Source organism: Astatotilapia calliptera, chromosome 1, assembly GCF_900246225.1.
Source record: "Astatotilapia calliptera chromosome 1, fAstCal1.2, whole genome shotgun sequence".
NCBI lineage: Eukaryota > Metazoa > Chordata > Actinopteri > Cichliformes > Cichlidae > Astatotilapia > Astatotilapia calliptera.
The window spans coordinates 5,536,344-5,562,829 of NC_039302.1; the positions used below are offsets into that span (position 1 = coordinate 5,536,344).

Here is a 26,486-nt window from a genome sequence, read left to right on the forward strand (position 1 = left end):
CCCTGGTCATGATCAGACTCAGAGTTTCTCATAAAAGAGTGAATCAACTCGAGTTTAGAGTTGAAATCAAATTTGCTAAATTTGCTTCCTGGAATGGTTCCAACAAGTAAGATGAATAATAAACGAGATTGTGTACTGCATATGTAAACAACAGCACTGCATGTCTTGGGCAGGCTTGGAGTCAGCACATCATTACAGTCATTCATCCGAGGTGTTTAGAAAATTCTGTCAAGCTGGTGAATTTAATGAGTAAATCCTAAATCCTAGCAAAAGTGACTCAATTTACATTTTCATAAATTTATTCTAATGTTCACAAAGCACGTGCTGTTATTTCAAAAGAGAAGTGTAAACACTTTCCCATTTGTCTTTTTCACCTTCTTTCTGCGGCAGAATTCAACTCTCTTTTTTTTTAATGTACAGATATTTATGTCTCCCAGAGGATGAACTGGATCTCTTTATTTTACATGCATTTATATAATCTGTCCCACTTGGTTTTTGCAGCCTATTCCAGTTTTCCTGACAAGGTGACACTTTTCCATGCTTCAGTGGTAATATGAATTGCTTCCAGACTGGATCCTCCCATCCCTAGCTTTATCATCATCATCATCATCATCATCATCATAAATTCCTTTCTGATTTTGCATTTTGATGGCAAAGTAAAATTGACATCTGAGCATTTACAAAAGCATTTGCAGGCAGGTTAATTCTTGGCCTACACAAGAAGAGAAATACTTTAATGAACACCTCCACTGAAAAGCTTTAGTCTCAGACTAGCCCAAATCCACGTTTGGGACACCAAGCTTTAACCTGCTTTGCATCAGCATGTAAATGTAGTCCCTGACAATGTTAGCAAGCTCACTTAAACAGCCAAATGCAGACTCAAAGTGGTGTTAGCCCAGCTATAGAAAAGGTTTTGGAAATAAAGACAATGTTGTGCTTTGCCTTGTTTAATTACAAACAAGGCAACCTCCTTTGGTTACTTACCCCAAGTCGGTTAGTGGTGGCTTGTCACGACCTCGCCTGTAGCACAATAAGATCTGCGGCGCCATGAGGGCGCCGTTGTTAAGATCAGCCGATTGGCCTGTCGGTGTTGTTTCTATGCATGTGAACCCTGGCGGCACCTCCTCCCCCACTGAGCGGATCACCACTGCCACATCTGTGATGGGTGCCTTAGGCTTGGCCGTCTTGTGGCAGACATCATCAAAGTGGATCTCCTGGTCCAACGGCTTGGACGGGTCCGTCAGACCAGCCACCACAAAGTAGTCGGCTACACGAGGGCCTTTGTCCTCCATCATTTCCCATCCCCGCCAACTACCTTCAGAGGGAAAAAGAAAGAGAGGGGTAGAGACACAGAGAAAGAGAGAGAGAGAGAGAGAGAGAGAGAGAGAGAGACAGACCAGGAGATTAATTTTCGTTGTGGTTGCAGGTACAGACGGTTCTTGTATCCTTGCTCTGGCTTTAAAATGAAAAAAAAAATCTGACAGCCATAAATCTTTCTAAAGGGAGGCCAGTAGAAGGGCAAATGGAAAGAGAGGGCAAAAATGTGGGGAAGAGAGGCTATATAATGAAGCAGCCATTTAGAGCTTGGGTAGTTAGCTGACAGTCTTTGGCCAGGTCACGTAATCAGCGGAAGGTTCAGCGTCCCAGCTCAAGGACACACGTGGATGTGATGAGGGCATAACATTTTTGGTCTTGAGGTTTTTCAACCTTACTCTAATTCTAAAGAGTGAAACTCTGGCTAGCTACACAGACCTGAGTGTGCATTTTGAACAGGGAGCAGTGAGGTGTTTCTTCACACATTCCACCTTAATTAAAGACTGCCCCCACGTATAAACCTGAGCTTACAAGCTTTGTGATATTACAGAGCCTATTAAGCCTGTGTGATAAAAGCCAAACAGTAGTTTTCTTAATCTAGCCCAGAAGGGCATGCTCAGACTCAATAAGATCATCTACATTTACTGAAGCAGCACAGTCTCAAAGGGACAATGATATGGTTATATAAACTAAAGAAATGCCTTTTGTTAGAGATAAAGAAAACATCCTCTGCAACTGACAAATTACAGAGTTGCACATGTTTACCAGCATACAAACCTCAACCTCTGTCATGAGCTGTCATGAGGTTAACTGAACTTCAGGTATGAAGTTATGACCTGCAGTCTATCTGGGTCAGATATAAACCAAGTTTAGGTGTAGTTTATTTTCGTTGTGCTGAGTTTTTACAGTCAGTTACAATAACTCGTACTGCGTAGTAGGGCTGCTCAATTAATCGAATTTTAATCTCGATTACGATCTGGGCTTTCAGCGATCTTTAAAAATGACTGAGCCGATTATTAGCCCCTCCCTCGTGCTTTACTCTCGCGCTGCTCCGTGTGGCAAATCGAGCGCACCTCTCTGCATTTCGAACACGTGTCACAACAATTAAGAGCAGCGGTCCCCAACCTTTTTTGCGCCACGGACCGGTTTATGCCCGACAATATTTTCACGGACTGGCCTTTAAGGTGTCGCGGATAAATACAACAAAATGAAACTAGTACCGGTACCGAAAAAAAGAAAATTTATTCATAACACACGTGAAAAGACCAAGGAAAACCGAGTAAACGATAAAAACGATAACAAAATAACGCTGAAAACCGATAAAAACCCTGAAAACCATACATTTCACACCTGAGCCTCAACTCTCGTGGCCTGGTACCAAACGACTCACGGACCGGTACCGGTCCGAGGCCTGGGGGTTGGGGACCGCTGATTAAGAGGACCCGACGGAAGCTCGGAAAGCTTAGCAGAAGTCATTTGGAGAGGAGAGTGACTGCCGTTGGTTGAAAAGAGAGGTAAAAAAAACTTCAGTGGTGTGGAAACATTATGGGTTCGCGGAGTCAGACGTGGATCAAGTAGACATAGTGTGTAAACTTTACTACAGTGTCGTAGCTGCACCACAGAGCAACACTGCAATATAAAAAATAAATGAAAAATGTAAACATCTATGTTTAGTGAACTTTGCAAACATTTGCACTGTTATCAGTATTTGCACACTATTTTATATTATTTTTTGACAATCTTTAAAGTCATTATTCAATACATTGTTATTGTTAATAAATATCGTCAAATAATCGAGATCTCAATTTCAGTGAAAATAATCGTGATTATCATTTTTGCCATAATCGAGCAGCCCTACTGCGTACTAGCTAGCATGATGGAGTTTCTATACAGCATGAATGCTGGACACTCAGAGACCTGTGTCTCTGAGTGGGAGACCAGAGATCACATTAACATGTGTATCGCTGTATTAACAAACATGCCATATTGGCCCAGTTCATTTTTCTTATCATTGTTGTGAGGAGACCATAAATAGCATTTGTATTTTTTGTTGTACAGTTCATTTGCTGTTATGGAGTTCTTGTTATGGATAAAAAAGTGTATTTTTTTGTTTCAAAATAGCTGAAAATTATTCGCTGATAGCTGCCAACATCTGCAAAAAAATACAATTCTATAAAGCTGTTCTATGTAGTGCATAACTGTTAATATAGAGTGTTATTAAATTTATTGCAAATGCAGTCATATGGCACACTGACCTCTGAGAAAATTTTAGATGACGTTTATTCAGCTGTGTAAAAACTATCACTTTAATCTCAGCCAAACCGCTTTACTCAGGAACAAATAAAATACTGAAAAAAGCCAAATAATAACATTTCTAAGTTATCTAAGTGACTTATATATCATGTTTAACCTGAGTAGCGAAAGACGGCGGTGGGTTTGAAAACCATTTGCCGGGAGTCCAGTGTTCTCACCGGCTCTAGTGAGCCTTGAACCCCGGCTAGCTGTCGAGCTGGCGGGTAACAGACGTTTTGAAAATATGTGGTGTCTTGATAAACTGAGCAGATATTTGAAGTTTACACAGCTACATTCTCGCCTGAAAATATGTTAAATGTTTATTTTGTTACCCAGAAAGAATAATAAGAGTAATATTAAAACTAACTAGCAGCCACCATTGTTGAAAACTGAGCAGGGCCATGCTATGAATTCTGGGATAGGTTGGGCCACGAAGTATACACCCGACCCATTCAAATCTGGGGAAATGAAGGGCGCATTTGTGGGCCGCATTTGTCGAATTTGGACAGTCTTTGTCGTGTCGCTGTAACGTAATCGGCCTACAAAAATGCGGGCACAGGAGGATGTGGTTCCTGAATTTGGACACAGATATGATACCGTCTCACTCCCCGATCCGTACCGGAAACCTGATCGGTACCACGCATGCGCAAATCTTACGTCACTTCCTCTCGTTGCCAACATTGCGACAGTTAATGTATTTGAGTGACACGGTTAGCGCCCAGTTAGCTCATAGCATTTCTCAACAGCTCTGCCTCCTTTTCAACTGCCCGGGACACTTAATGGATAATCTGTATACAAACAAATTCATGCTTTTCTCCTCAACAGATTGAACAACAGCGCCGTAAAATAAGAAGAATGGCACCTAATTACAGAGTTAATAATACTGACTTAGTAATATGTCACGTTAAGATTCATCAGCCAGATTAAGTGTTTCCTGACAATTGACAGTGATAGCGGACATCATCATCACTATTCCAACGATTCTCTCCACACAGACAAGCATAAACACACTCGACTATCACTAAATCAAATTTACATGCATTTGTAATGACGCTAGTTCATTTTACAATAGGGCTCATTCGCTCAGTCAGCAGGTGGCGTTATCCTCGTACACTGGGGAGTAAACTGCCATTAAACGAAACAGAAGAAGAAGAATAAATCTGCACATCAGCGGTACGGACCGGGTAGACCCGATTTGTACGGTCCAACTTTCCACGTGCGCAGTAAGGATCGGGGAGTCCTGATGCGTAACTATCGTTTTATTTTTCGTTTTTGTTTACATTATATTGAAATGTTTCATTACTGCAAACAATTTAAGCGATACTTAATATCCTTAACATCTTGACAGATACTCTAACCCGTAACTATCATAAATTGCTTGGGCCGGAAGTAGACACCTTTCGCACATGCGTGGTACCGATCGGGTTTCCGGTACGGATCGGGTAGTGACACAGCTTCTTCTTCTTCGGGGTTTAACGGCAGCTGGCATCCTTGTACATGCAGTGCTGCCATCTTCTGTTTCAGTCCGTTATTACACTCTTAAATCCTACTACTTATTCCTTATTCGACGATTTTGATAGTGGAAGTAATGGTGACTAGTCGACTAATCGTGGCAGCCCTAGTTCTATGTTACTTTGATCCAGCACTACAGGGAGTGCAGAATTATTAGGCAAATGAGTATTTTGTCCACATCATCCTCTTCATGTATGTTGTCTTACTCCAAGCTGTATAGGCTCGAAAGCCTACTACCAATTAGGTGATGTGCATCTCTGTAATGAGAAGGGGTGTGGTCTAATGACATCAACACCCTATATCAGGTGAGCATAATTATTAGGCAACTTCCATTCCTTTGGCAAAATGGGTCAAAAGAAGGACTTGACAGGCTCAGAAAAGTCAAAAATAGTGAGATATCTTGCAGAGGGATGCAGCAGTCTCAAAATTGCAAAGCTTCTGAAGCGTGATCATCGAACAATCAAGTGTTTCATTCAAAATAGTCAACAGGGTCGCAAGAAGCGTGTGGAGAAACAAAGGCGCAAAATAACTGCCCATGAACTGAGAAAAGTCAAGCGTGCAGCTGCCAAGATGCCACTTGCCACCAGTTTGGCCATATTTCAGAGCTGCAACATCACTGGAGTGCCCAAAAGCACAAGGTGTGCAATACTCAGAGACATGGCCAAGGTAAGAAAGGCTGAAAGACGACCACCACTGAACAAGACACACAAGCTGAAACGTCAAGACTGGGCCAAGAAATAGCTCAAGACTGGTTTTTCTAAGGTTTTATGGACTGATGAAATGAGAGTGAGTCTTGATGGGCCAGATGGATGGGCCCGTGGCTGGATTGGTAAAGGGCAGAGAGCTCCAGTCCGACTCAGACGCCAGCAAGGTGGAGGTGGAGTACTGGTTTGGGCTGGTATCATCAAAGATGAACTTGTGGGGCCTTTTCGGGTTGAGGATGGAGTCAAGCTCAACTCCCAGTCCTACTGCCAGTTTCTGGAAGACACCTTCTTCAAGCAGTGGTACAGGAAGAAGTCTGCATCCTTCAAGAAAAACATGATTTTCATGCAGGACAATGCTCCATCACACGCGTCCAAGTACTCCACAGCGTGGCTGGCAAGAAAGGGTATAAAAGAAGAAAAACTAATGACATGGCCTCCTTGTTCACCTGATCTGAACCCCATTGAGAGCCTGTGGTCCATCATCAAATGTGAGATTTACAAGGAGGGAAAACAGTACACCTCTCTGAACAGTGTCTGGGAGGCTGTGGTTGCTGCTGCACGCAATGTTGATGGTGAACAGATCAAAACACGGACAGAATCCATGGATGGCAGGCTTTTGAGTGTCCTTGCAAAGAAAGGTGGCTATATTGGTCGCTGATTTGTTTTTGTTTTGTTTTTGAATGTCAGAAATGTATATTTGTGAATGTGGAGATGTTATATTGGTGTCACTGGTAAAAATAAATAATTGAAATGGGTATATATTTGATTTTTGTTAAGTTGCCTAATAATTATGCACAGTAATAGTCACCTGCACACACAGATATCCCCCTAAAATAGCTAAAACTAAAAACAAACTAAAAACTACTTCCAAAAACATTCAGCTTTGATATTAATGAGTTTTTTGGGTTCATTGAGAACATGGTTGTTGTTCAATAATAAAATTATTCCTCAAAAATACAACTTGCCTAATAATTCTGCACTCCCTGTACAGTGGTTACTGATTTTCTGCTATTTCAAGACTGTTGTGCCCATTTTCAAGAAAAAAACAACAACACATAAACAGAAAAAAAGAAGAAGAAGAAACCTAGTGGAATCAGTGACACAGAGTGAAGTGTATTTGCATTTGGCCAAAGACCAAAACACTTAATAGTGTGAGGTGAGACTGTGGCACATCTAAAGGGAGCAGATGCTGAATCTTTGCTTAAAATGGATCATTTAACATGCACTGCTACATTGTTTTAGAAGCTAAGGTGGGTCCAGGTTTGAATCTGACCCACGGCCCTTTCCCTTCTTTCTCTCTCCCTCCGCTTTCCTGTCACTTTTCACTGCAACTAGCAAATAACGCCGGAATTTTTTTTAAATCCAACTGTATTAAGATGTCAAATTTGCCAGCTTCTTTATTCCCTTTTTAACTTTTAACTACTTTATAGTTAAAAGGTGCTTTTATATATGTAAAAATGCTAACAGGAACAGCTGCCTAGTAAGATCCATTATCTAACTTAATGGTTGCAGCTATTGTCAAAAGAAAAATAATCTTGGTGCTTAGAAACACAGTGTTTTAACTCACACCCAGGGAACTGCTGTTGTTAATATACTAGTGAGAATTATAACAATTACATTAGACAGATTTTTTCGGTAGCCTTGGACTGTGGCTATGTAGTCTCAGCCTGCCTCGCTAGCACAAGCCCATCTCTGCAGGTCAATGTGAAACAATGCCTTTACCAGCAGTTCCCTGGTAAGTTGTGAAAAGCCACAAAAACAAACTTGGTTCAAGACAGCTGTAATCAGGAGGTGAGAGAACTGTGAGCAGATACAGTTTTTTGTAAGGTTTTCATATAAGACCTATTTTTGCACAGTTGGCCAACATTTCTGTAAAAGAAAAAAGATTCCCTTAGCTGGCAACACAATCAGGGACTATTTCTCACCCGGTTGCATCTCATTGCAACCAGATTGTGTAATCCAAGAGTTTTGCTCAATTTAATAATAATAATTCAACTGGACAAGGCCTGTGATTCCAACCATATGCAGTAAGAGGGTGTTGGAAGGGAGGTTTAATTAGCAGGGTGTGTCAGCTTGTATAAATGCATTGGCTCAGGGGAAAAGGTGAAAAAGCTGCCAGCTCTAGTCTATGTGATGCTACGTGAGCAAGACTCCAGCTACCACTAAAACTACATAAAGCAGTGCGAGGGACTTTTCTTATTCACCTCATCATGCAAGAACAGTGTAAGTTGAGAAGAGATTAAAGTGATAAAATCTTTCCCTATTCTGGCCTCACTGACTCCTCTTACATCTGCGCAAAACATTTCTTTGTGACGCATGACACTGTACTGACAGAAAAGAACCACAGACATAAAAAAACAACTAAATCTTTTTTTTTCTTTTAATATTAAATGATTTGGAGTAAAGTTTGGAGAGTGGAAGCAGATGGAGCAGGACTTTTTAACCTAATGAGTAGTTCTAACTTAGGTTTAGCTGTTATGGGCACAACATTTGGTAGAGAAAGCTGGATGTTTATTGGCATCATGTAATGATCTTTGTAGGGGCAATGAGCAAAGTTTATATGCAAACAAAGGCCGATGTGAGATTTTTTTTTTTGGTCGTCCCTTCCAGCTATTGACAGATGGCGAGAAAATGCTGTGTTCACTGTGTTCTAGTTCTTACACTCGAATTACAAAATGCATCATACCTCCTTGTTTTCTCACTGTGGGAAACAAATGAGAAGGCTGCCACAGCGTGCAGCGCTGATGTTCTGTGCCAAGAGATGTCTGGCCAAAAGCAGAAGGTGGTCCTTCCATTACTTAGACAGCGTCGAGACTGTTCTGTTATATTTACCTTGAGGCGGTGGCGATCAACGGGAACAGAACAGGTTAAACAAAGAGTGACCAAAGCCGCTCCGAGGGCCACACATCTGCACTGCATCCTGAGTCCAAGACCACAGTCTGCATTTCAACTTCCTGCCCAACACACAGAGCGGGCTCATAAATGTTCCTGGGACACTCACATTACAACACATTGGTGAAACACTCAGAGGACAGGATGTAGAGCATGTGCTCACTTCTCTTTCAGAAACATTTACTTGGGAGTTGATGACAGTAGAACGAAACCACTGCAACAGTGAACCTTTGAGTAAATGGTTTAAATTGTTACTGCACAGCCTCACATAGAGCTAAGCACCGACTTTATTTTTTCAACCCTGCAGTTTGCTGCTTGGAAATGAAATCTGCAGTGGGACACAAACACACATTTCTTTTGTACTTTCATACCTTACAACTCTCTCTGCCTTTAAAAGTGCACATGTGTCTATGTGTGGAAAGGTTAACGGGGTGCCAGACAGGATGAAGAAGAAATGCGGCAAATATGAAGTTATGTGCATAAGCGTACAGCCACAAACTGTGGCACATGCCACTGTGTGCCCTCTCACAGTAACACCATCACCACACAGCACCTACACTATTTACCAAATCTGGGTCCCGACAACTTTGACATACAAGTTTAAGGGCTGCCATTTTGCCACAAAATGATAAGGATGGGACTTCCAGGTGGTGATCCAAACACAACAAGTGCAGTGAGAATGGTGAACTACTTCCTGAGGATTGTGTATGGTTAAACCTATGCAGTCTAAAGCATCTAGAACAGTCAGTAAGATTAGAAAAATGCTATGTAACTGCAAATATATGTCGCATTTCACAGGCAAAATAAAAGGCAGAAGCTAAAATGCTCAATATACACGATTTTCTTTACTGTGGAGCAACAGTACAAACCAGTGCACCGTGTATAAAAGAGGGTGGAATAGCACAGAGTGTCAACCAGTCCAACCACTATCCTGTTTCTTGCCTCTCACCGCTGTTTTATTGACCCAGGAGGATTTTGCATGAGACTCAACTGACATAAACCAGACTTGGGTATTGTTTCATGGATCACTCACTAAGTACAGTTAACTCCACACTTATTACAAAAGTGTAACAGAAAAAAGATGCTGACCTAATTTATTTCAGTTACATGAGTGCAAAGCAGAGAGCTCTGCAGTGTCACCTCCCTGTTTGAATGACACATGACGGGCCAAAGAATGACACTCATCCTTGCCATGCTGTCAGTCTGCTAAAAATATAAGCCAAAGCAGTAGTATCATGGCACATCAAGGCAAACGTTATATAAGGATTACATTTATATACAGTGCATATGTAGGACTATTGCGGACGCCCACTGAAATGAGCCTCAATTGTTTTCCTTGCCTGCCCTATATTTTAAGAATAGAAGAAGTCGACACTGCTGACTGAGTAGCAGTGGAAACACAGGTAATAGAAGAAAGAAGCATTTGTTTATTTATAAGTTCCTGTTTTCATGAAGCCATCAGTGAAATGTGGCTGTGAGGATCTATGGAGTATGAAACGCGGTGCTGCCAAGATGTGAAGCCCAGAAACTTAGGCTACGTTCACACTGCAGGCGAAAGTTCATCAAATCCGACTTTTTTGACCCTACGCGACCCATATCCGATCATGGTATAACAGTGTGAACGGCACAAATCCGATATTTTCAAATCCGATCTGGGTCACTTTTTATGTGGTACTGAATCGATACACATCTGATGTTTTAGAAAGCGACTGCTGTTTGAATGGTCATGTTGCATTAAATCCATCTTTTACGTCACTGACACAAGACAGACGCCAATTATCAGCGCCGGAGAAGCACCCAAAAAGACATCGCAAATGCTTCCTGGCCATCCCGTGTAGATGTTAGTGAAACTGTTGGGAAGACAACGGTGGAGAAATGTGAACATTTTATTTGTACTGTATAATCTGCAGATTCTGACAGACATTTCCAACTATAATTTGAAGCACCGCTCCTCTCTAAAACAGCAATAAGGATAATTATTAGGCCATTTGTAAATAACAAAATAACTTTATAACTTAAAGCAAAATTGGGAAACGTAAAGTCCGAAACAAGTCTTTATACTAAGGGCCATCAGTCAAACAATACTGTTTGGTCTGGGTCTAAACAGAGCGCGTTGTGTTTGACGTCTTCTTTTGCGCATGCGAGCCGCTTTGAGGATCACTGGACTTCCCCACGGGAGATGCATCCAAAAGATGCAGAGCTGTGACTCACATGGCGGCTGGCGCGTATGAATGAAAAACTGCATCACTATTTAAGTGGCCTAATCCAAATATCTTAATTCGCTGGCCGCCCTACTTCGCCCCTGGCAAGACTGACATGGAAGGAAAGCTTGAGGTAAACGCCCAGTGAGAGAGAAGTCCAAGCAATTCCTCCTATCATAAAAAGCAGAGATTGTTTAGGCCACAAATCTCTTTAAAGGTCACTGGAGCCCCTCACTGCACTAGAAAATGTATTTATGTTATTTCTGAATTATACATGACATTGGTTCATTTATCACAAATGTCTCGATTTCTCCCAAGACTTTGCAAGCTATTTGTCTTTGTGAGTACTGCCATGGTTAACTTGCTTTAAAGGTACTTTGTGCTGTGAGTCAGCTTAAGGAAGATTATCTGGGTTTTGTGGTTCTATCCGATTCTTGACAGTAATCAAGAATCAGAGAAAAGCACCACAGGCTGAGAACATTCAAACTTGGCCACATGACCGGCGTGGAGCCAGAGACATAGACAAAGCTTCCCAGCCCAAACTCGCTGACTCGTAATCACAATAGGAGTTCTGGGAGGAGTTCGATAAGCTGTCCAGGCCCAACAGGCCTTGCACAAGGATTTAGTTTAAGGCAACGTGACAGGGGAACGATTTCCAGCTGTCCAGACTTAGCAATGAAACTGGCGAAAAGGGCCTCTGTCAATTGAGGCTCCATTGGGCCAGCCTCTGCACACCAGCTCCAGCTGTATAGACATCTAGCATAGACAGCCACAGCAGGGCAGACACGTGGAGGAGGTGAAAAGGAATGCGCTTGAGAACATAAACACAAGCCAGTAGGAAGTCAAGCATCTGCTTCTAGTTAAGTCCAGAGGGGTGGGCGTTTGGCTATTCTGCATCCAGGTCGTGTAACATAGCGGAGGAAAGATAACCTCTGTGAGAAATAGCATTTTCCACGTCCACTGTAATCTCTACACCTTACTTATTGCCTAACCTTGTCGACCAGCCTCGGAGAAACTCAACATGAGCGGTTTCATGTTTCTGTAAACACCTGAAACCCCTGAGTATGATGCTGACATTTCTTCATTTTACAAGTGCTCCAACTCCAAGAACAATCAAAAGAATACAAATCACCAAAACTAATATCAAACCATATACTCACCGATAAATGAATAACTTTATCATTTTAAGTTTGTCCAGAATGTATATACTACCTTCCACACTGGCAGATAAGCACGTTCTTCCTGGAATCACTGTCACTGTAATTACCAAACAGCTAGCACTGAACATGCACTTAAACTGCAATTAGACTAAGTGAATGGGTGTATGTGTGTGTACAGAGAGGAGACATTATGCATAAGAGATAGCTGCTATCCATTAACCCTTCTTCAACACAGTGTATTGTTAATTAGGCAGGTGACAATTTGTCAGATTGGTGTATTTTTGTGTGTTTGCATGTTTAAGCAGCAAATAGGTTTTTGTTTTCACAAGCTCAAACAAATTTTCCCTCAGAGATTAATAAAATCGGCAATATACAAAGAAGCATCATTTAGTTAAACATGTAGACATTCACCTTGTTTTAATTCCAAGTTGACATACACATAGAAAAAAAGGTGGACAAAATTACAAAAGCCAGGAGGGCTATTCAGACCTATTTTAGCGAGTACGTGCTAAAAAGAGTGAGACAAATGGAGGATTCTAAACTCTTATTTTGAGCCAGGAACACATTACACTGGACACAAATGGAGGTTAAAACATTACGATTCACTAAGATGGAGGATTGGGCTCTGACAGTTAACATAAAGAGCAGATACTGTATTGCAGCAAAATAAAGATTTCTACAGGAGTTATATATACGCTGAATTTTCAAACACCATTTTATACCTTTTTAATACATTACTGAATACATTTAATAACACTTCACAGTCCAACCAGCCAAAGGATGAACTCATGATGGAAAAGTCAGAGGATGCATCACAGCCTGGGGTTATTCTTTTCTTGCATTATCCAGTGGTATATGAAGCAATTACAATGATAACAGTTTTTTATGGTCACCTGAACCTGGAACACTAAAACTGACACTTGGTCACAGTCACTGAGTTTCATGGCATGCTAACAATAACTGTTAAACATCAACTGGTGACTGAGTGAAACCAAAAAGGATTCAACTGCCCCCTGAGGCACAGTTCAAAAGCCCCATTCACATATGACCTGGCTTGTTCTACATCAGAGCTGATAGCTGGCTCACATCGTGCGCATTCCAATAAACGTTTGCACAGGTAAACTTGTTATTTGTTTTGTTTTATTTTGTTAACATCATTTGCGAATCAGCAGTATCCTTGGCTCCTATTTGCTCAGCCACTACGCTTAAAGCTGAGTGCAGTTTAACTCTATGCTTGTGACTTTTGCATAGCTAATACATGGGTTATCTCGTATGTCACTGCTACAAGTTGCTGAATTTCAGTGACATTCCCCAGTATCTGCTCTCTGTGTTGCTGCTAATCTCTTCCAGTGTGTATGCAACTAATACTTACTCAAGACGAGACGTAATTCTTTTTAACACTTTTCAAATCCTGCAGATAGACTGATGATCCATGATCCACAAAGATCACCTTACAGCTATAAACGGTGTGGTGTGATTCCAACCAGCCCCACAGGTTGTCATGAATACTGCATTACTGTAATTATTGTTAGAGTAGGTTATTGTATAAGTACGTTTAGTTATATGGTTAAATACGATGTGTGACTTACAATGCCAATTTTGAAATCAAAAGTTTTAAGCTGGAAGCCTCAGAAGCTGTTTGAATAAAGGAATCTTAATTTGACACAATAAATTTTGTTTTGCCTGTAGGATATTAGATGAATGAATTATTGTAGAATCATTTACAGATTTTTTTTGCTGTAATTGACTTGGTTTATGTTTGTACTGAGGCTGTGCTATGAAAGTTCTATTTTCTTTGCAAGATCATTATCAAGAGCATCTCAAAGGTCAGTTGATATTATACTACTGTACAGTTATAGCTTCATTAGGCATCTGAATCCACAGAAACTTCCACCGTAAATCTTCATTTACTTTCACTTTAATGCTTATATCCTCCAACATTATCAGCACAGGAAGAACAGAGATGGGACTTCCTGTGCCTGCTATTAAAAAGACAACAGAATAAAAACCATATCAGCTTCTGAAGCACACAACAAGTATACCGTCAAACAAGCATCAAGGTTAAAGAATGTAAAAATGTGCTGCTTTGTTCAATAAAGAGAGGCCTCCAGAATAACGTCTAGATAGCAACTTAAATCTTCCATATTAGGCACTCGACAAAGCAGGAGAAGCGTGTTGAAGCAACATTTTATTCACAAATACTTTACATGTGTCCATAAAGTAGCCAGTCATAATGCACAGCGACAGACCGTGGCGCAGATTGTGGACTTTATTGTGGCAAGGTTAACAATCTAGGTCCTGCTGTGACTAACCTATACCAAGAATGAATATGCTAATGGCACTGTAAGGTGCCTCAGCATAAACGCATTGGAGAGCATAGCAAGTACCTGGAAAAACTTTGTGCAAAGTCTTGACCTAAATTTCAAAGGATGTTTTTAAAATGCAGCTAAAGTTTAAGGCAACCTCTCACTCCTTCTGAGTGATGCGTTGGTTATGGATGATTAAACTCAAGCCATGATGGATGGGGATGTAGCAGCATGAGACACAGCAGTAACAGACTTTACCTGCTGGCAGCTGATACTATTAACCTCAATATGTGATTATAGACAAGGGGGAGAAAAGTTATGAGGCAAAAACAGTGTTCCATTTGTCAGAACTGAACTGGGAAAGAGGGCTTTTACTTATGCTGCCCCTTTCACATGGAACATGATGCAAAAAGACTGGAAGATAGCAGATCTTATTTCATTAAATGCTTTTAAGTCCAGATTGAGAGAGCCAGAGAAAAATGTTTTTAAAATGTAATTGTTACTTATAATACAGTGGGGCAAAAAAGTATTTAGTCAGCCACGGATTGTGCAAGTTCCCCCACCTAAAATGATGACAGAGGTCAGTAATTTGCACCAGAGGTACACTTCAACTGTGAGAGACAGAATGTGAAAAAAAAAATCCATGAATTCACATGGTAGGATTTGTAAAGAATTTATTTGTAAATCAGGGTGGAAAATAAGTATTTGGTCAATAACAAAAATACAACTCAATACTTTGTAACATAACCTTTGTTGGCAATAACAGAGGTCAAACGTTTACTACAGGTCTTTACCAGGTTTGCACACACAGTAGCTGGTATTTTGGCCCATTCCTCCATGCAGATCTTCTCGAGAACAGTGATGTTTTGGGGCTGTCGCCGAGCAACACGGACTTTCAACTCCCGCCACAGATTTTCTATGGGGTTGAGGTCTGGAGACTGGCTAGGCCACTCCAGGACTTTCAAATGCTTCTTACGGAGCCACTCCTTTGTTGCCCGGGCGGTGTGTTTTGGATCATTGTCATGTTGGAAGACCCAGCCTCGTCTCATCTTCAAAGTTCTCACTGATGGAAGGAGGTTTTGGCTCAAAATCTCACGATACATGGCCCCATTCATTCTGTCCTTAACACGGATCAGTCGTCCTGTCCCCTTGGCAGAAAAACAGCCCCATAGCATGATGTTTCCACCCCCATGCTTCACAGTAGGTATGGTGTTCTTGGGATGCAACTCAGTATTCTTCTTCCTCCAAACACGACGAGTTGAGTTTATACCAAAAAGTTCTACTTTGGTTTCATCTGACCACATGACATTCTCCCAATCCTCTGCTGTATCATCCATGTGCTCTCTGGCAAACTTCAGACGGGCATGGACATGCACTGGCTTCAGCAGCGGAACACGTCTGGCACTGCGGGATTTGATTCCCTGCCGTTGTAGTGTGTTACTGATGGTGACCTTTGTTACTTTGGTCCCAGCTCTCTGCAGGTCATTCACCAGGTCCCCCCGTGTGGTTCTGGGATCTTTGCTCACCGTTCTCATGATCATTTTGACCCCACGGGATGAGATCTTGCGTGGAGCCCCAGATCGAGGGAGATTATCAGTGGTCTTGTATGTCTTCCATTTTCTGATGATTGCTCCCACAGTTGATTTTTTCACACCAAGCTGCTTGCCTATTGTAGATTCACTCTTCCCAGTCTGGTGCAGGTCTACAATACTTTTCCTGGTGTCCTTCGAAAGCTCTTTGGTCTTGGCCATGGCGGAGTTTGGAGTCTGACTGTTTGAGGCTGTGGACAGGTGTCTTTTATACAGATGATGAGTTCAAACAGGTGCCATTCATACAGGTAACGAGTGGGGGACAGAAAAGCTTCTTACAGAAGACGTTACAGGTCTGTGAGAGCCAGAGATTTTCCTTGTTTGAGGTGACCAAATACTTATTTTCCACCCTGATTTACGAATAAATTCTTTACAAATCCTACCATGTGGATTCATGGATTTTTTTTTCACATTCTGTCTCTCACAGTTGAAGTGTACCTCTGGTGCAAATTACTGACCTCTGTCATCATTTTAAGTGGGGGAACTTGCACAATCGGTGGCTGACTAAATACTTTTTTGCCCCACTGTATGTATGTAACTTTGTAATTTCAACATGTTGTCGCCTCTTGGCCAGGACTCCCTTGAAAAAGAGGTTTTTAATCTCAATGGGACTTTTCCTGGTTAAATAAAGGTTAAAAAAAAAGAAAAAAAAAAGACAGACTAAATAGCAGTCCAAACTAAGGATGGCCACATGTCTGAGAAAGCATTTTTTCATAGTATTGCCACAAGGAAGTGTCGCAACATGTCTCCATGTAGACTGTATACAATAGAGCTCAAAATATTTTTTCCTAATTCCAGAAAACCCTGGAAGTAAATAATTGGTATGAAGAGCTTTATTGTTCCAAACAGCCTGAACTCTCTTAGGCAGGTTTCTTGTCTTTTCTTTAAGTAGTCTTCAGAAAATGTTATCAAGGCTTCTTGAAGGACATTCAAAACTGCATCTCGAATGTTGGCTGACTTTTGTTCTTTCTTAAGTTGACACCAGACTGCTTCAATAATGTTGTGGTTTGGGCTCTGGGGAGGTCAATCATTCATGGATCATCGGTATACTAATTCTGATGATCAGGGGCAGATTTAAATGATTAATTCTGATTAATCAAAAGCCAGTAACACACATCTTACTTAAAAAAAAATCCTCTCTTTTCCTGAAAAACATTCAGATCTAAACCCAGTTCAGAATATTTTTTTCAACTTTCAGTTTTAACCACCAAATCTGCAAATAGCTAAAGAACTGATCAAGATTTTAGTCAAGCCACTTTATCTGCCAATCTTTAATCAATAAATTTGCCCCACATTGTGGTTCCAGTGAATAGTGAAGTGACTTCATGTCTTTATTTCTGCACTCAGTGTCCCACTTATTGATGCTTCACTGCAGTCTGATTTTGGCAATAGTGCCTTAGATATCAGATAAACCCATTTGCCGAGGTTCCTGCACACCTTATCTTTCATTGACAGGTTTTGCTCTCCATCTTGGTGACATGCTAACAACTGCAGGCTGCAATTTAAGCATGAAGTGTAACTGGGGAAAAAATAGCTGCGGGGTGGAGAAAGAACTCTCTCACCTTTAATGAATTTCAAGATCATAATTTAATATACAGATATCAAAGTATAAACTAGAATCACTTGCCCCTGACTCCAGTCTTATATGTGATGTTACCTTCCTGGCTCTGTGTACAGTATTATCACAAGGAAGTGCTAATGCAGAGCCTTGTGGGAATTAAATAGCATGTCTCCAGGAAACCTGATCTTTCAGACCTGCCTTGTCTCCCAGCCTGATCTTTTAATTCCCTGTTTGGCAGAAAAGCATTCTTAAGGGTCTGACTTGGTCTTCAAGTCACATGCATTTGTTTGCATTCCTTTATATTTTATTGTTTTCATGGGTTTTTTTATTTTCAGCTTATTCACTTTTGAGTCTGGCAGTTTTGTTCTGGAGTTCTGGCAGTAACATCTTTATTGTTTTTGATAGGCACAGGTCTGAATATTGAGACGAAACTGGGAGAATAACCTTGTACCCTTGTGAAATCAGCAGGCCACACAGCAGCAGCAGCACAACAATGTGAGAACCAGAAAATTACAGCCTTCATTGGTCAGGCACTGACTGTGGCAAGCCTACGCTCAACATAGTTTTAGTTCAATCTGTTAAAGGGAAAGTTTATTCAAAGTGGAACAGAGCAGAAAAATACAGATCTTCAACGCTTGTGATTGCAGGCCCACCCATATAAAACAAAAACTAAACATGCAGTTTGCTATCATCTTTTAATTAGCCGGTATTATTAACTGACTGACTGACTTTTGCCTCTCTAATGTTAGTCTATATAAATTAGCGCTGTTTTTAAGCATTGCTGTGTGTATGTGTGTGTGTGTGTGTGTGATGTCAGCTGATGTTGTCAGCCAACATCAGCTGAGTCATCACTTCTATACTTCTATACAACTGACGAATCTCATATAGGCTACGATATTAAGCTGCTTAGCCCTGCCTAGAGACACTGTGCATCTGCAAGTCTCTTTGCAACCCACCCCCAGCTCAGCTCCTTTAACCTTATAACAGTGTTGTATCTGCTGTCATGAATGCCTGCTCTGTACTGCTTGGGTCTTGCTGCAGCATCTCCCTACTCCAGCTTTCTATAGAACTATACTGGCGATATAAATTACTGCTGATACAAATAATCTTTTTAATTAAAGTTGTCCTGACTAAACTACATTAACCATCATGTTAGACCAGATATGTTTCTTAATAGGCAAAATGTACTGAAATAAGGGTCTGCCACTTTTGCAAAAAAACAAAAAGAAAACCTTCATAACAAAAAAGGCAATTGCCTAACATTGTGTTTCTTTTTATTTTGCCTTTCCACTCATATTCTCATAATTCTTCACTTATATTTTTGTGAAATTGAAGCAAAAGCACTAACAAGCAATTTGTTGCTTCACAACCCACCCCTTGAGCCCGAGTACCTTTCCAGCTCTCCACTCTCACTGTAGTGAAATGTGATTAGCTCAATTTACACATATAGCCAACTGCTGGATAACTGCTGGAAAAAGTACCAGCATCTGAACTGAGAGAAATGAATTTTTGTATTCTGACAGATGACTTTCCTGGGTGCTATGAGCTCAGTTCCCAAATTTTAGTGTAACACCAGATGCCACCCACCAACTGAGGATACATCCTGCCTTTTTTTCCCTGCAGACAACGAGTCTGAGCTTACAGCTAATTAGTGTTTGTGGATGGTATTCCCTGGGAACATGTAATCCTACTCTCACTTGTTCAATGTGCACATTGATAGCAGCAGCATTTTCTTTTCCAGCTGCATCTTCTTTTGGCTTCTGTACATTAAGCTGGAAACATTATCCTCTTACGTTAAAAAATGTAGTGGTCTGCCTTCCTAAGAATTGAACTTTTTCATAAAATGCCAAAAAGTACAATTGCAATATAGAGCCAAAAGATGGCGCCTACTTTCTTTGTGTTGTCTTGAGCTAAAGTGGAAAGCTGCACACGGACACTTATTATTTTTAGATTCTTATTATGGTCTGAGTGTAGACCAATCTTTGAACTAAAAAGCTAACCTAGAGCCCCTGCTTGGTAAACCAACCACATGCTTCAAATTTTCTTTACCAACACATTAGAGACTGTGCACACTGATTATCTAAAAGCTAATCCACCACCTATTGGCTGCCAGTAATCCTTCGTCTGACTATACTCACTGACTTGATGTTTTTTGGCTGTTGTAAAAAAAAAAAATTGTCCTAAATAGGACAAGCTAAAAAATATTCTTTCTTGCATCTCTGCAAATATATTGCCAACTGGCCATTTTGGCCAGCTGGAAATGAAACATTTATAAAACATGCACTGATACATGGGGGAAAATATATGTAACCACTGAATATTGGTGAAATATTGATAGAAATTATATGAAATAAGATGGCATTTATAAATGTGAATGGTATATTTAAATAGTATAAAAGATGGACGTAGCTTTGGGGTCTGAAAAACCAAGCAATGAAATGCCTTAAATCTGCACCCATGGGTGATACCCATGACTTGCAGGCTTATATAAGACTGTAAACACCTTCCTGAGCCCATGAGTTTATGGGCTCAGTCTTACATTTCAGGTTATACTCTGTGACATGTTAAAACGACTGGCGTTTCTAATGGTGGACTATGCAAGGTATGCTCATTGGCTGATGACTTGTGACTGATAAATTACTAGGTAAGTTCTTTGTAAGACTTTTTTTTCCACTGTAACAAAATTGCAGATAGGTCAGTGGCAGTCAGTAAGGCAAACATCAGCCAATACTGAAGAATACTGAAGCGACTCTGATAAATCTTTACATTCATGAATGTGGAACCAGCCCTCACTTTAGATTTGGGAGGCAGACCTTCTAGATTCGGCTTACGACTTACCTTTTTGATAAAGATTACAGAGTAGGGGTGGATCAGGGGACCCTGAATCCTCCCTCAGTTATACTGCAATAGGCCGAGGCTGCTGGGGGCTTCCCATAATGCACTGAACTGAGCATTTCTTATTCACTCACAATTTTTCCCTCTCCATGTATTTATACATCACTTTGCACTTAATCATAAGTAATTATTTATCTCTGGCTTTCTTCCACATTGTGCCCTCCCCTCAACCCCAACCAGTCACCACACAAGACTGCCCCTCAATCAGACTGGTTCTGCCGGAGGTGTCTTCCTGTTAAAAGGGAGTTTTTCCTTCCCACTGTCACCAAGTACTTGCTTATAGTTGGTGGTTTCATTGTTGGGTTTTCTCTGCATTATTGTCTTTATTGGTCCTTACCTTACAATGTAAAACACCTAGAAGAATGCGTTGTTGTGATTTAGTGCCACATAAATACAACTGAACTGAATTAAATAGTTTTATGTAAGTGTTTATTCATTGTTGATTTTCTTAGGGAAACTATAGCATACAACATTTTTTAAAGTATGTGTTGTATATTGTCCACGTGCAAGAACTTGTGCACTGTGTTCACATGGGTCAGGTTGCTTCATTAACATCTTTTCTCTTTGAAAGTCAAAGAGTTCCTTCTTAGACTCACCTATCATGCATCAATTCACAGTCCTGCAGAAATCACCAGAGAGATGGAGAGGACAATTTCAAAAGCGTGACTGTCATTTATTTTCAGCATCTTTTTCACTGTCTCTATTCAGCCACCCTTGCTATCACTCTATCCAACTGTATAAGCCACAGTTGAATCCAACATCTCAAAGCTGAATATAATTATAGGAATATTTGGGGGCTCATTAGTAACCCTTCTACGTCAGCATTAACGTTAGTGAAAAGGTGCTGTCCCAGGCACTTGAAGAAACTCACTTTGGGCAACAACCTTCTGTTTATTCATTAACTTTACTGTAGCAAATCCTTAAAAGCCTCCAATCTTCACTGTGTTTTCATCACAAAATAAACCCAGGAGAGTGATCAACAGGATTTTTCCATACAGTTTGTGAACCCCAGAAAGGCTTCTCTGTGAGAGTGCTAACAGTGTATCTTCAGGGATACACATAGTTTGTGACAGAAATTGTTGGAAATGTAAAAGAAAAAAAAATCAATCTGCAACAGGCTAAATTGTCAGACTTGCACTCTGCCAAAAAAACAGATTCTCCAGTTCAGGCATCTAGAGCTACACTCTGTCACTGACAACTCTGTCAAGTCAAATTGTTTCCTCACTTTGTTTGTTTTCACTGAATTACACAAGATGGGAATAACATGAACCCTGTGCCTCGGGTATTACAACCATCACCGCCACGAGAGAGAGCACTGTGTGTCAGTTATTTACAGACAGTGGGCTTTAACTCAAGTCAGGACACTGTCTAGCTGTCTGCTCCTTTTTGATGTTTTACTGACACTGCAGCTCACTCCAACAATCCAGGCAATTGGTGCATGCTGTTCGGCTCCTCTGTGTCAGGCGACAGCACCTTCTTTTAAACTACGACTTAATTTCCTACCAGAAGGGTACCTTTCTGCCCTCTTGAGCACATACTGCAAGGTAATAAGGCGACATATAAACATCCCATCAACAGGATGCACAACAACACAATATTCCCATGAGAAATGTCCCATATCAGAGCAAAGAGAATATATGTGGGTTTACAGTTCAGGTTACCTTTCTGGTATGTGGAGCAGAGGTTTTCAAACGACAGGCTTTCTGTCACATGTGTGATTTGATCAGACTTGTCCATCTCATGCTATGGAAAAACACTAGGAAAGGATGTAAGTGGGATTTTTCTTTTTTTGCTTTTTTTTGGGGGGGGTAGACCTCCAGAATGTCAAACCCCAGTGGCTGCCACTGCTGCTCCTGTCTGATGTCTGACAGACTACACCAGCACCACTCCTGGTATGGGTCTGACAGCATTTCTCTGACAGAAATACGTGTAAGGATTTGCACATTAACAGCAAACATGTCCCATCAAACTTGCACGTTTGCAAACCCGCATTAGCACACTCTCATCACCCTTCACCAGTCATGAAATCTCTCACCACCACACAGCTTAGTGAAAACCACTGACATACCCTCCGGTCCAGGTTGAAAATCCTTCACATAAAACATAGGAAAGACTGTCCGTGCACTTTCTACGCCCCTGCTTAACAGCAAGGCTAAATGAGAGGTGTTTTTCCCCCCTGATACAAAGCCGAACAACCTAAAATATCCTCAGGCAACGGGGTGCAAACGGAGAGTGTTTTGGGTTATTTTTAGCTCGCTCGTGGGGTAAATCAGACATTTCAGCGGATCGTTTGAGGCTTGACGTGCTTTGACTGGCTGTTATGTCGTTCACGGTGACTAAAATGTTCCCAAATTTTAGCGATGAGTGCAAACAACCTGTGGCACATACCTAGATGTCGAGAAGCGGGGAAAGCATGGGAGTCGTATTGGTTCAAAAGCTGCGAGAGTGAATTGTCATTATTGACAGATAAAATATAAAAAAATGTCAACAAACACATACATGAGTTAGGTGACAGGGCTAGCATAAGGGATTTCCAGCTTGTTCGAGCACTAAGTTAGCAGCCTGCAGCCGTTCGGTAAATCCCTCAACACGCCAAGCAGCCAGTCAGGGTAACGGTTCATCATTTCGCACTTACCCCGCTTGTGAACGTCAGATTAGTCCTCGCACACAACTTCGGACGGTGTCTGGCTTCTACCGACGCTGTTGCATTACAGAAGGTGAGATGAACGGTGCGGGATGTGTTGTTATTGTATTTTTCTCCCCCTCAGAGTCTAACTGTTAGCTGTCCAACCGACCGAGGCTGCTTCTCCTGTCACTCACTGTGCCGAGCCGGCTGTCCGCTCCGCCGCCATCTTGGTTGTGATGGGAATCCGCCAACACACACACACACGCACGCACACACGCGCGCGCGCTTCTGTCACTTCAGAGGACGTTTAAGTGACTTGCAGTCATTCCCGGGAGACCCACGATAAGAGACTGACCACAGGTGGACTCAGGACTTTACTGCTATGTGAAAAACATTCTCATCACACTGTAAAAACAGAATATTTTAAAATTAATTAAAGTCCTCTGTGGAATAGGTTACCTTTAATAATAATAATAATAATAATAATAATAATAATACCGGTAATAATAATAATAATAATAGAAAAATTATTACAGAACAATAGAATAAAATAGTTCCTTTATTGTTATTGTGGTTGCTCCACACCAACTGTGCAGGAATAAGATATAAATAGTAAGACAGCAGGAATAAATGACTAATAGGAGAAATATATGCAATCAAGGGGGCTATATAGAAACTAGATGAATATATACAAAAGAAGAGAAAGGCACTCACAATAACAGTACTATTAACGATAATAATACAAGTATTAAAAGAAACATTACTAAAAACTGCTTTTTAAAACTTAATTCAGAATCTAATCAATAAATTAGATTAGTTTAAAATCTCAGAATTCAATTAAAGTTCATTTATCTGGGACCAAATCCAAGCAGCAATTGCCTCGAGGTGCTGTATAGTGAAAAGTAAAGAGCAAACAATAGGTGACAGTGGAAAGGGAAAAACTCCCTTTTAAGAAGAAGAGATCTCAGGTAGAACCAAGCTCAAGCTGTCCAAGCTTTCTGACCACCATTACTGGTGGTCTTGTGCAAGGTAGTGGATAAACTAGAGTGAAGTGGTGGTAAAGAGCAGCTAACAGGATAATAAAGGCTGCAAATCCAGTTATACAGAAGACTTTGGGAAAAGATCTCTCCGGTCCCAGTTTTTGACCTTAATAAGCATTGTATTGATAAATCTATGATGCAAATTGATCATTTCAAGTATCATTGAATCCAATATAATGCTCATTTTATAAATGGTAGCCACCACTAGAGAAATGAATGTAGTTAAAGGTATTCTTAATGGCTGGCCTACTATGTGAGTGACAAGTCAGTTTTAACAGCTTTGCAGTTTTAAAACATGCTAGTGGCATCACAGTGGCGTAATGGAGTGATGTTTATAATTTGTAAACATTAACATGTGTACAAAATGCACTTTTACAGCATAAGATAGGATTTCATGCAGTGCGGGCTGGTTCTTGGTTGTCTTGTCATAGCAGAGTGTTTTTTTAATGATCAGTCTAAAGATATTGGTTGCTAACGTTAATGTTTCTTACACTGTAGTTTGAATAATTATTTCCTAAGGAATTGGATCAATGCATACATTTAGATTTGAGTATGAATGAATAAAGCCAGGTTGCTGCTGCATATTGTGTAGGCCCACTGCCCTTTGTGAGTTTACTCACTGAGGAGGCATTTAAGATAAAGTATTATAAAAAAAATATTGTCAGCAGTGCATTTTGTTAGGGGGTATGGGATAGATCAACTTGAGAAGTGTATAACTTAGTGATGCTATCTGTGTTCATGGAAGTATAATAAAACAGGACATGGCCCAGCTGCACTGACATTTAGCTGTGTTAAGGGGCTGAATTTGAATTTATAATGACATTTTTCACAATGACTTAAAACTATATTGGGCTCAGTGTGCTAAGTTTCTGACATTTTTTTTAATGAGAAATAAAATCCAGCTTTGCATGTATGTTTCTTCATCGTAAAAATTCTTTCATATTGTAAATGCTGAGATAACTACCTGTTACCTACTAACTACCAGTTACTACAAGCAAACAGTGTTGAAAGCGCTGCTAAAACCAATAGTACGCTTTTAAAGATTACATTTTGTCACAACCACCAAACTACCCAGGGCTAGATCTGAAATGGATAAGAAGCTAAAGAAGGAAAATGCATGTGAAATATTTTTCTACCTGATACAGTAACAGTGATTAATGAATGTCAGAGAGATCATTAGTGAAGAGGAGACTGCAGTTTCATCTCCAAGCAGCAAAAGTATGATGCTGGACGTCATCCAAAAACAAGCTTTTGTGACTTTTGAAGCAGTGCCATGTGGGAAATGTATTTATGTACCTCTTGTTGATGGGGCCTGTATTTCAGTATGCACTGTGGCAAGTAAAAAAAGTTAGTGTTCAAGATGTGCAGTGCAGGCTTTTGAAATGAAATTCTAAAATAGCTGCAAAACAGAATAAAAATGAAGGAAAACACATAGTTTCTTTATGAACTATTGGTCTTATATGATGCACTTAGGTAACAAAGGTCAATACAAATGTCAGAGCATGACTTAACACAAACCCGAAATCTCTGCATGCAACACAACCACTTACAATGTAACAACATAATCTCAAAATAAAGAGATTAGAATTCATTCACAAGAGATCAAAAGAGGAGTTTACAATAAACAACACTGAGAAAAGTGTTTCACAGTTGTAATGGTTATACATAGTTATATAAGAAAGCCCAGCTTTTCCAGAATGTTTTGTCATTTTCAAATTCTACAAAATATATTTAAAATAATGTGACTCATTAGAACATTAGGACTCGTCAGGTTTTTATTTCTTAGTTAAAACAGGACATGAAATTGTGCGATAGTATGTTGATGCTCCAAAAGCAAGTGTTATTAGGGAATACCTGCACACCGTATGTCAGCATTAAATAAATTGAAAGATTACAAATTCGTTTTTCCAAGATACAAAATGAAATTTAACAACAAAAGCAGAACAAATATTGTAAGACACTAGAAAATTGGAAAAGACGGGAATTATAATCTTATTTTACATGTTTATGATTTAATACCTTAATATTTTCTTAGCACAATTACTCACAGATTCGATATTCAGTATTGTTTGGAGTCAATGAATTTGCAATGGTGACCAAATAGCCAGCCAACCTCACCAGAGAAATGACTGTGTTGATCAGCTGTTTTATGCTGTTGATCAGAATGATGTAAATGAAGGCGGCAACTTTCAGCAATGCTAATAAATTAACTTTTACAGAAAAACTGTGTCTCATTTGATATAGTTTTATATGGGGCAGGACTTCATCTTGTTAATCAAGACAATAAGAGAAGTCTGATACATATATTATTCTCATTTTTTTTCAAAGGTCAAACATTGAACAGCAATCCCAGCCTCCATGGTGATTAGCACTTCTGCCTTTTCACCATCGTAC

At 40.3% G+C, this 26,486-nt stretch overlaps 1 protein-coding gene across 12 annotated transcripts in view; it reads right to left on the reverse strand.

The window, feature by feature from the left end:
• LOC113012359 (C-myc promoter-binding protein-like) overlaps window positions 1–23,309 on the reverse strand; it is an 87,087-nt gene extending 63,778 nt beyond the window's left edge. For 11 of the 12 annotated variants that reach the window (XM_026153341.1, XM_026153107.1, XM_026153266.1 and 8 more), the window contains exons 1-2: window positions 23,062–23,309; window positions 985–1,315 (exon numbers count right to left, since the gene is read on the reverse strand). In XM_026153341.1, coding sequence (XP_026009126.1) covers window positions 985–1,295 — 311 coding nt within the window. In that variant the 5' untranslated portion in view covers window positions 1,296–1,315; window positions 23,062–23,309. Of the gene's footprint in view, window positions 1–984; window positions 1,316–8,654; window positions 8,804–23,061 lie in introns of those variants that run through there. The other variant, XM_026152624.1, reaches the window with a different exon arrangement.
• Between the last annotated feature and the right edge of the window lie 3,177 nt (window positions 23,310–26,486).